The sequence below is a fragment of the Micropterus dolomieu genome, linkage group LG23 (assembly GCF_021292245.1).
Source record: "Micropterus dolomieu isolate WLL.071019.BEF.003 ecotype Adirondacks linkage group LG23, ASM2129224v1, whole genome shotgun sequence".
NCBI classification, from domain to species: Eukaryota; Metazoa; Chordata; class Actinopteri; order Centrarchiformes; family Centrarchidae; genus Micropterus; species Micropterus dolomieu.
Window position 1 is genome coordinate 3914747 of NC_060172.1, and position 11104 is coordinate 3925850.

The following is an 11104-nucleotide window of genomic DNA, read 5'->3' on the forward strand; positions in this document are numbered from 1 at the left end:
CCATCACCCTCCCCAAGGAGCCCATCACCCTCCTCAAGGAGCCCATCACCCTCCTCAAGGAGCTCAAACCCTCCTCAAGGAGCCCAAAACCCTCCTCAAGGAGCCCATCACCCTCCTCAAGGAGCTCAAACCCTCCTCAAGGAGCCCATAACCCTCCTCAAGGAGCCCATCACCCTCCTCAAGGAGCTCAATACCTCCTCAAGGAGCCCAAAACCCTCCTCAAGGAGCTCAAAACCCTCCTCAAGGAGCTCAAACCCTCCTCAAGGAGCCCAAATCCCTCCTCAAAGAGCTCAAAAGCCACCTCAAAGAGATCAATACCTCCTCAAGAAGCTCAAACCCTCCTCAAGAAGCTCAAACCCTCCTCAAGAAGCCCAAAACCCTCCTCAAGAAGCTCAAACCCTCCTCAAGGAGCCCAAAACCCTCCTCAAGAAGCTCAAACCCTCCTCAAGGAGCCCAAAACCCTCCTCAAGAAGCTCAAACCCTCCTCAAGGAGCCCAAAACCCTCCTCAAGAAGCTCAAAACCCTACGCAAGGAGCTCAAAACCCTCCTGAAGCACCCTTGAATAACAGCGTAGCATTTTCAGTGTTCTAAGAAAAAGACCCAGGAACATGAAGACGGCGAGGAGCGGCGAGGCTTTAGATGTTCAGTACAAAGATGACAGACAATAGAACCGAGAGGCTGAGAGCTGAAGTTGGTCCAGAGACGATCTGAGAGGAGACACAACCATGGTTTCATCAGGATCGGGTCAGCTGAGAGGTGTCGGCACCCACGTCTTCTCTCGGACCACAGAGGGAAAACATCCAGTTTGTCTTCCTGCAGGTTGTCTGGAGGTTTCTCCTGAAAGGTGGCGATTGGTTCAGACGCGACATGTGATGTGCTCGGACACTTCCTGGTTTAGCCGTCTGCAGGTCAGACTGTTGTTTGAGACATAATGTTGTTGATAATAGGCTGTTCCTTCCTGACTGTACCCTGAAGGTTTGTTCAGAAATCCTTCACAGCCGGGATTATGGAGCACTTTATTACCAGAACAGGTCCGTGACTGCGTCGTCTGGTTTATGAAATAATAAAGAGAAATCCAGGCTCCGTCTGATGTGTCGACAAAATAAAACAATCATTTTGAACCCGACTTCATCCAGAGTTCACATTTCACTTCTTGAAATATATGCAAATTAGCACATATTTCATTAAATACTGCCTCATTTGCATAATTCAACAAAATAATATTGTCTTAACGTGAGTAATCAACAAAGTTGGTATCTGTTAGTTAACCCTGTAACGCTGTTCACCTGCAGTGCGTTGCCCTATAAAGGCTCTACAATTATCATTTCAGTTGTGAGCTTATTAGATGGTGATGATTAATGTTGTTGTTGTTATTCACTGGAGGACAGAGAGAGACGCCGAGACGTCGTATATAAACCGTCTCACATGTTCCAGGCATGCAGGTCATCGTGGACGGACACAGCTCCACCATCTTCACCGCCGGGCTCCCTGCTGCTATTGGAGGAACCGTTACCATGGAGACCTGACGAGACACACAGGTAGAACGTCTTTAATGAAGGAAAAACCTCCTCAGAGATTAACTCCATCTTATTACTGAGCACTGCAGGCCTACACACACACACAGCAGAAGATCTATGAAGCATCATAATTCTCCGACCACACTTAATTCAATACTTCAATATTTAACTCCGACCTCATTAGTGAGCTGTGTGTTACTGTGTGTGATGAAGATGAAGACTCTTTTTTGACTTCATGTCTCCTCTGATCTGTTTCCTTCCCATAATTCCCTGGGGCTGAAGGACACGCTGACCTCTGGCCTGAAGCTTCAACTTCCTGATCAGACCTCTGACCAGCTCATTAGCACTACTAGCATTGTGAGCTAACTCTCCAAAGAACAGCAAACCAAAGTTTTAAGTCACTGTGGGACCAAAGAAGAGGAGTTCACACCTGAGCTTCACCTGAATCTCACCTGAACTTCACCTGAACTTCACCTGAGCTTCACCTGAGCTTCACCTGAGCCTCACCTGAGCTTCACCTGAGCTTCACCTGAGCTTCACCTGAGCTTCACCTGAACTTCACCTGAGTCTCACCTGAGCTGAGCTTCACCTGAGCTTCAGCTGAGCTTCACCTGAGTCTTGCCTGAGCTTTACCTGAGTCTCACCTGAACTTCACCTGAGTCTCACCTGAACTTCACCTGAGCTTCACCTGAGCTTCACCTGAGTCTCGCTTGAGCTTCACCTAAAATTCACCTGAGTCTCGCCTGATCTTCACCTGAGTCTCACCTGATCTTCACCTGAGTCTCACCTGAGTCTCCACCTGAGCTTTACCTGAGTCTCCACCTGAGCTTTATCTGAGTCTCCACCTGAGCTTTACCTGAGTCTCCACCTGAGCTTCACCTGAGTCTCACCTGAGTCTCGCCTGAGTCTCACCTGAGTCTCGCCTGAGTCTCACCTGAGTCTCGCCTGAGCTTCACCCGAGCTTCACCTGAGTCTCGCTTGAGCTTCACCTGAACTTCACCTGAGTCTCACCTGAGCTTCACCTGAGCTTCACCTGAGTCTCACCTGAGTCTTGCTTGAGCTTCACCTGAACTTCACCTGAGTCTCACCTGAGCTTCACCTGAGTCTCACCTGAGTCTCGCTTGAGCTTCACCTGAACTTCACCTGAGTCTCGCCTGAGCTTCGCCTGAGTCTCACCTGAACTTCACCTGAGCTTCACCTGAGCTTCACCTGAGTCTCACCTGAGTCTCGCTTGGGCTTCACCTGAACTTCACCTGAGTCTCGCCTGAGCTTCGCCTGAGTCTCACCTGAGTCTCGCCTGAGCTTCACCTGAGCTTCACCAGCGAGGTGGATCTTAAAACCACACAGAGCTGCTGCTGCTCACCTGGAAGGTTTCAAATAAAGAGCGAACAAAAGTTTAATTATGATGATTTACCTGTTGGTCTGAGTTACTGGGCAGAACGGAGCTGTCTGTTATCAGAACCGCTCTGGAGAGGAACCTGAGAGACAGACATGTAGACAGACAGACAGACAGACAGACAGACAGGTTAGCATCAGACCCTCCTCTGTATCGAGAGCTCAGGTTGGTAAATGGCTAATGATGGTCGGTGCTTCCTGTGTAGCTGCTAAGTTAAACAGTTTCCTGGTTGGTGATTGGTTGGTCCTGACCTGGCAGGTGTGGCCATCCTCTTCCGCTCCGCCCCCACGTAGCTGTCCTCCACCACAAAATGGCTGCAGCTGATTCGCTGTCCTCGACTGTCTATCACCGCCTTACACCTGAAAGAAGGGGAATGATGTCACTGATGAAGAGAAGATCAACAGGTACGCAGATCCAGACGGAACTTTAACCGACAACAAGGGCGTTCTTGTTTGTCCAGCTCAAGGCTGGATTACCACCTGGTGGCCCCGGGCCACAGGCTTTCAGGGGCCTTGAGGGCCACATGTTTATTGTATGTGGGACTGCATGATGTGTTTGGGGATCAGCAGGGTGTCAATCAGCACCTCACAGAAACTTCACACCTCCTTTCAGCTTCAATACAACCCGCTCACAAATTCAAGCATCAAACCCAGCGACCGTGTCGTAGTATTTTTCAAGGTATTTTATTGAAGTTAGAAATTCCAGTATTGTGACAACACTAGTCACAACAACAGACAAACACAGTCTGCTTAGACTAATACCACACACACATTATTTGTTTTTACTGAACACACCGCGTTAACAGTCACAGTGCAGGGTGGAAACAGGATGGGAACCCCTCGGCTAATGACTTCTCTAAAAGCTAAATGGAGTCAGGAGTCAGCCAATCAGTGAGATGAGATTATTGGTGTTGGTTAGAGCTGCCCTATAAAAAAACAAACACTAAACAAGAAGCACAGCACACCAACATCAAAACTTCATCCCACCTGTGAGGTATGGTGGAGGGGGCATCATGGTCAGGGCCTGGAAGGGTTGCTGTCATCAATGGAAACATGAATTCCAAAGTTTATAAGAAATTTTGCAGGAGAATTTGAGGCCCTCAGCCCACCAACTGAAGCTCAACATAAGATGGGTGATGCAACAGGACAAGAAGTAAATCAACAACAGAACGGCTTCAGCAGAACAAAGTCCGCGTTCTGGAGTGGCCCAGTCAGAGTCCTGACCTCAACCCGACTGAGATGCTGTGGCAAGAGAGCGGTTCACACCAGACCTCCCAAGAATACTGCTGAACTGAAACAGATTTGTAAAGAGGGACGGTCCAAACTTCCTAATGACCGTTGTTCAGGTCGGATCTGCAGCTACAGGAAACGTTTGGTTGAGGTTATTACAGTTATTCCATGCAAGGGTTCACATCCTGTTTCCAGCCTGCACTGTGACCATTTCCACAGTGTGTTCAATAAAAACATGGAAACATATAATTGTTTGTGGTATTAAGACTGTGTTTGTCTGTTGCTGGGACTCAGATCACTTTATATGACCAATTTAAGCAGAAATCCAGGTGGTTCCAAAGGTTCACATACTTTATCCTGCGGCTGCATGTGACTGGACGGTGGTGACCACGGAGGAGCTGAGGTTAGTAAAGCAAACAAACGAAGTGCTTGGTAACGTTAATTCTACAGAAGGGAGGTGCAAAAAAAATTGCTTCACCTACACTGCTACAATAATTATTTTACCTACTGATCCCATTATTCTTCTGATTAATATCCGATATATATATATATATATATATATATACACACACACACACACACACACACACACACACACACACACACACATACATAATGTTCATCTCCGTTTCAGTTCGAGACATTCAGTTCACTGAGAAAAAAGACTGAGGAAACAACATTTACTTTAGAGAAACTTGAACCATTTATCACAAGTGTTGCTGATTAACGTGTTTCTACTGAGCTGCAGCTGACTTTAGATCTCATCGGCTTCCTGCAGTCAGTCAAACTGAGTTCCTTTTCCGATCTGAGGATCACTATTAAATCTTTATTTCAATGTGAAAGTGATTGATCTAGAAACCACAGCCTCCAAGGGTGTCTGACACACACACACACACACACACACACACACACACACACACACACTGAAGCGCTGCTGAAACCTATTATTGGGAATAATGATGCGCACTAAAGCTCATCCATAACCTCTGACACACACTGTGCACCAGCAGCACTAGAAGGTCACACACACACATAAACATCTCACACACACACACACACAGCGAGCGGTCCTCGTGTGTCTCACTGCTGCTTTAGCATCGTTAGCATTTCCAAATACAGGAGCAGCTAACGGGAGCGGCTAACGGAAGCAGTCAAAGGGAGCCGCTAATGGGAGCTGCTAACGGGAGCCGCTAACAGTGGCTAGTGAATGCTCAAAGTCCGTCAGCCACTCAGTAGATTACCACTGTTTGTTGGCTAGTGATGAGGTAAATCTGCCAGCTGGTGCTAACTTTGGACCCTGGGTCTATCACACACGTGTAGCAGAAGTATAACCTGCGGGGAAGAACACTTTTTAAACCTTATTTTAGGGCAAAGTCATCAAACCGTTTCAGGTTTTCCTGCTGATTCATGCAGGTTTCGTGTCCTGTTGACCAGTGAAAGAGCAGTTCTATGTCTCTGCCCATTCATTTAGAGACAGACCTGATTCTGCTGGTCCCAGATAACCAACAGGAGGCCTTACCAAGATGGCTGCTGAGCGGCAGGACCTGGTGTTACTCAGGTCACTAAGTGTCAGAGTGGAGACTCCAGGAAATACATGCAAGTCTATGCGATGTCCTCAGAAGTGATGGCAACACCTGAGTGTGTGTGTGTGTGTGTGTGTGCGCGCGTGTGTGCGTGCCTGTGTGCAATCAATCAGTCATTTAATCAGGAAACAGACAAGGCAGCAAATAATGACAGAGAGACACTGACTGACAGAGAGAGAGAGAGAGTCATCTATCAGAGGAGGAGGAGGTTAAATTATGATGTTAATTTCCTCTCCATAAATTGAATATTTTACTGGTCATAAATTATCGTCCAATCAGGGCTCAGGAAGGTCACACCTGTCTGCTGGGTTTAATAATAATAATAATAATAAATTGAATTTGTATAGCGCTTTTCACGAACTCAGTCGCTTTACAGAGCAGATAAAGAAACATGACAAAAACAAACGAAAAATTAAACAGCTAGGGATAGGCAGAGGAGAAGAGATGGGTCTTAAGGCGGGACTGGAAAATGGTGAGGGACTCAGAGGTGTGGATCTCATGGGGGAGGGAGTTCCAGAGCCTGGGAGCTGCCCTGGAAAAGGCTCTTTCCCCAAGACTGCTGAGCTTGGACTTGGGGACGTAGAGGAGACCGGCTGAGGTGAATCTGAGGGACCGTGAGGGTTGGTAGGGGGAGAGGAGGACAGTGAGGTATGAAGTGGCCTGGTGGTGAATGGCTTTGTAGGTAAGGACCAGGATTTTGGATGTGATCTGGTGAGAAATGGGAAGCCAGTGTAGTTGTTTTAGGACTGGAGTGATGTGGTGCCAGGATTTGGAGCAGGTGATGAGTCGTGGGGCAGAGTTCTGGACCAGTTGGAGTCTTTTTATGTAGATTGAGTTGATACCAAGGAGTAGTGAGTTGCAATAGTCCAGCCGTGAGGAGATGAAGGCATGAATGAGTCTTTCAGCAGCAGAGGGTGTGAGTGAGGGTCTGATTTTGGCAATATTTCAAAGGTGAAATAAGGAGGTTTTAATGACATGACGGATGTGGGGCTCAAGGGAGAGGGTTGAATCAAAGATCACACCGAGGTTGAAGGCCTGGGGAGATGGGGAGACAATGGTGCCGTCGATGGTGAAAGTGGGGTTATTGGCTTTGCTGAGAGTGGATTTGGAGCCTATGAGGAGGAATTCTGTTTTATTGCTGTTTAGTTTGAGGAAGTTGTTTTGCATCCAGGTTTTAATCGCTAACAGACAGGAGTTGATGTGGGAGAGGGAGGGATTGTGGGGGGATTTGGTGCTGAGGTAGATCTGGGTGTCATCGGGCATAACAGTGGAAGTTCAGGTTGAAGTGGTGGAGTATCTGACCAAGGGGGAGGATGTAGATGATGAAGAGAAGGGGGCCGAGTACGGAGCCTTGGGGAACGCCTTGGGGGACTGTGACTGTAGCAGAGGTGTGGTTATGAAGAGAGATGAAGTGGGATTTGTTGGAAAGGTAGGAACGGAGCCAGGTGAGTGCAGTACCTTCGATACCAAGGTCTTGGAGTCTGGTGAGCAGGATGTTATGGCTCACAGTATCGAAGGCTGCACTCAGGTCAAGAAGAATAAGGATGTTGAGGGAACCAGTGTCAGCAGAAGTGAGGAGGTCATTGAAGACTTTGAGGAGAGCATTTTCTGTGCTGTGGAGGGGGCGAAAACCAGATTGGAAGTGTTCAAATTGGTTATTGGCATGGAGATGAGTTTGTAATTGTGAGGCGACTATACGTTAGAGGGTTTTAGACAGAAAGGGGAGGTTGGATATTGGGCGGTAGTTATTAAGGGAAGCGGGATCCAGACCAGGTTTTTTAAGGACTGGGGTTGACAGCGGCAGTTCTGAAAGCAGAGGGGACAGTTCCAAGGGACAGTGAGGAGTTGAAGAGGTTAGTGAGGTAGGGGGAAAAGACGGGGAGGCATGACTTTATGAGAGGAGTAGGGAGGGAGTCAAGTGAGCAGGTAGTGGGTTTGGAAGAGCTGATGAGTTTAGAGATTTCAGGGGTAGTGACCAGATCAAACTGGGAGAGGAGGCAGTGTGGAGGAGGAGGAGGGAGGTCAGGCAGGATAGGGGGAAGAGGGTCCGTGGTAGGTGCTGGAGTAGATACTGGGAGGTCTGATGCAGTGGATAGAGACTGAGAAATGGTGTTGATTTTATCAGCGAAAAAGTGAAGGAATGAGTTGCAGAGATCCGGAGAAGAGGTAGGGAGGGTGATGGTCTGAGGCTTGATGAGGTTGTTCATTGTGGAGAAGAGGTTTCTAGGGTTATGACAGGGGCTGGAGAAGATGGAGGAGAGGTAGGCAGGTTTGGCAGCAATGAGGGTATCTTTGTAGGCAATAAGGTGGAGTTTATAGGCTTCATGGTGGACTGTGAGAGAGGATTTTTTTGTCGTTGTCGTTCAAGTTGGCGGCCTGTTTGTTTCATTTTCCGGAGTGCAGGTGTGTACCAAGGTGACGAGGTGTTAAAGGTGACGGTTTTTGTTTTGAGGGGGGCCAGAGTTTTAAGGGAGGAAGACAAAGCGGAGTTGAGGTGGTTTGTGAGAACATAAGGTGAGGTGAGGTTTGAGTCCAGGTGGAGAGTGGTGGAGAGCAGGTCAGAGAGATGGTGGGGATCAATGGATTTAAGGTTGCGGAAAGGTGATTTCTCTAAGGAGGCGGGGGCGTGCGGTTGGAGAAGGAATGGTGAACCGTATCAGTTTGTGATCAGAGAGGGGAAAGAGGCATGGATGGAGATCGAGCACTGGTAGGTTAGTGGAGCAGACCAGGTCGAGGATGGGACCTTTGTCATGGGCGGGGAATGTGAAAAGTGGGATGAGAGTGAAGTTATCCAGTAAAATGGTGAATTCTGATGACAGCTTGCAGGTGGGGGAGTCTATATGTCAATGTTCATGTCAACGAGGACGAGTAACGGACGGTCATGATCTAGGATTGAAGACAGCAGTGTGTCTAGCTCGTCCACAAAGTTTACTGCTGCAGTCTCTTACCTGCCCAAAGGTGTCCTGTGTTTAAGATGACCAGGCAGACAGGTTACTGTAGTAACACCAGTACTCTGAACAGCAGTATTAGTACTCTGAACAGCAGCATCAGTACTCTGAACAGCAGCATCAGTACTCTGAACAGCAGCATTAGTACTCTGAACAGCAGCATCAGTACTCTGAACAGCAGCATCAGTACTCTGAACAGCAGCATCAGTACTCTGAACAGCAGCATCAGTACTCTGAACAGCAGCATCAGTACTCTGAACAGCAGTATCAGTACTCTGAACAGCAGCATCAGTACTCTGAACAGCAGCATCAGTACTCTGAACAGCAGCATCAGTACTCTGAACAGCAGCATTAGTACTACGAACAGCAGCATCAGTACTCTGAACAGCAGCATCAGTACTCTGAACAGCAGCATCAGTACTACGAACAGCAGCATCAGTACTACGAACAGCAGCATTAGTACTACGAACAGCAGCATCAGTACTCTGAACAGCAGCATCAGTACTACGAACAGCAGCATCAGTACTCTGAACAGCAGCATCAGTACTCTGAACAGCAGCATCAGTACTCTGAACAGCAGCATCAGTACTACGAACAGCAGCATCAGTACTCTGAACAGCAGCATCAGTACTCTGAACAGCAGCATCAGTACTACGAACAGCAGCATCAGTACTACGAACAGCAGCATCAGTACTACGAACAGCAGCATCAGTACTCTGAACAGCAGCATCAGTACTACGAACAGCAGCATTAGTACTACGAACAGCAGTATCAGTACTCTGAACAGCAGCATCAGTACTCTGAACAGCAGCATCAGTACTCTGAACAGCAGCATCAGTACTACGAACAGCAGCATCAGTACTCTGAACAGCAGCATCAGTACTCTGAACAGCAGCATCAGTACTCTGAACAGCAGCATTAGTACTACGAACAGCAGTATCAGTACTCTGAACAGCAGCATAAGTACTCTGAACAGCAGCATTAGTACTACGAACAGCAGTATCAGTACTCTGAACAGCAGCATCAGTACTCTGAACAGCAGCATCAGTACTCTGAACAGCAGCATTAGTACTACGAACAGCAGTATCAGTACTCTGAACAGCAGCATCAGTACTCTGAACAGCAGCATTAGTACTACGAACAGCAGTATCAGTACTCTGAACAGCAGCATTAGTACTACGAACAGCAGTATCAGTACTACGAACAGCAGCATCAGTACTCTGAACAGCAGCATTAGTACTACGAACAGCAGCATTAGTACTACGAACAGCAGTATCAGTACTCTGAACAGCAGTATCAGTACTCTGAACAGCAGCATTAGTACTACGAACAGCAGTATCAGTACTCTGAACAGCAGCATCAGTACTCTGAACAGCAGCATTAGTACTACGAACAGCAGTATCAGTACTCTGAACAGCAGCATCAGTACTACGAACAGCAGTATCAGTACTCTGAACAGCAGCATCAGTACTCTGAACAGCAGCATCAGTACTCTGAACAGCAGCATCAGTACTCTGAACAGCAGCATTAGTACTACGAACAGCAGTATCAGTACTCTGAACAGCAGTACACTCACATTACATTTGACTCATTTAGCTTTAGTCCTCGCTCTGATGAAAAACACATTTTTTAAAGAGCAGCGAGGGGCTAAGTTAAGGGGCTCAGGGACACATTGGTGGAGGTGTTGCAGTGGGAATCGAACCTGGGTCTCGCACACCAAAGGCATGTGTCTTATCCACTGCTCCATCACCACCCCTCATCAGTACTATAGTAGTATTTGTACCTGTTGGTGTCCTTGTCGACCAGCAGACAGTTGATCGAGTGTCTCAGACAGTAGATTCCTCCGAACACAGCACACATCCTGAAACACACAGCAACAGGAATCAGCCAATCAGCAACAGGCAAGTCAGAGTACCATCCAATAAGCAACAGGTGTGTCATACTTTTGGCCATGGGTGTGAATGTTAAATCAGCTGTTATGTGAGTGCAGATTTTCAGAATGAAAGTTCTATTAAAAAGATACTGAGTGGGGTTAAAGAGGTGGTGTTCTGCTCATGTTCAGGTTCAGAATCTTATTTAGAGTTTGTACCAGAGCAGGTTTCCATGGTTATATATTTGTCCTACTGCACATTGCTGCAGCTCCTCTTTTCAGCCTGTGTTGAAGGCTTCGTTTTAGCTATGGAGTGATACATCTTGTCTCTAAATGATCTTTGTTGGGAGTTGCACATGCTCAGTTCCTAGTTAAGGACTACTAGCCAATCAGAAGCAGAGAAGGGCGGGTCGGCGAGAAGCCGGTAAACGGCTCGGGTTCAGCCGTCCGTGTTGCCGACCGGCTCGGCAACACGGACTGGAGCGAGAGTTTCAGAGCGGTGAGTTATTAATCTGTATCCATAAAGTTTTAACTGAGCTCTGTCTCTACATCACAGGAACA

At 47.6% G+C, this 11104-nt stretch overlaps 1 protein-coding gene across 1 annotated transcript in view; it reads right to left on the minus strand.

The window, feature by feature from the left end:
* The window catches only part of chm (CHM Rab escort protein), a 29909-nt gene that overhangs the window by 5413 nt on the left and 13392 nt on the right, over positions 1-11104 (minus strand). The window contains exons 11-14 of the mRNA XM_046040474.1: positions 10457-10534; positions 3165-3272; positions 2932-2995; positions 1426-1522 (exon numbers count right to left, since the gene is read on the minus strand). Coding sequence (XP_045896430.1) covers positions 1426-1522; positions 2932-2995; positions 3165-3272; positions 10457-10534 — 347 coding nt within the window. The remainder of the gene's footprint in view (positions 1-1425; positions 1523-2931; positions 2996-3164; positions 3273-10456; positions 10535-11104) is intronic.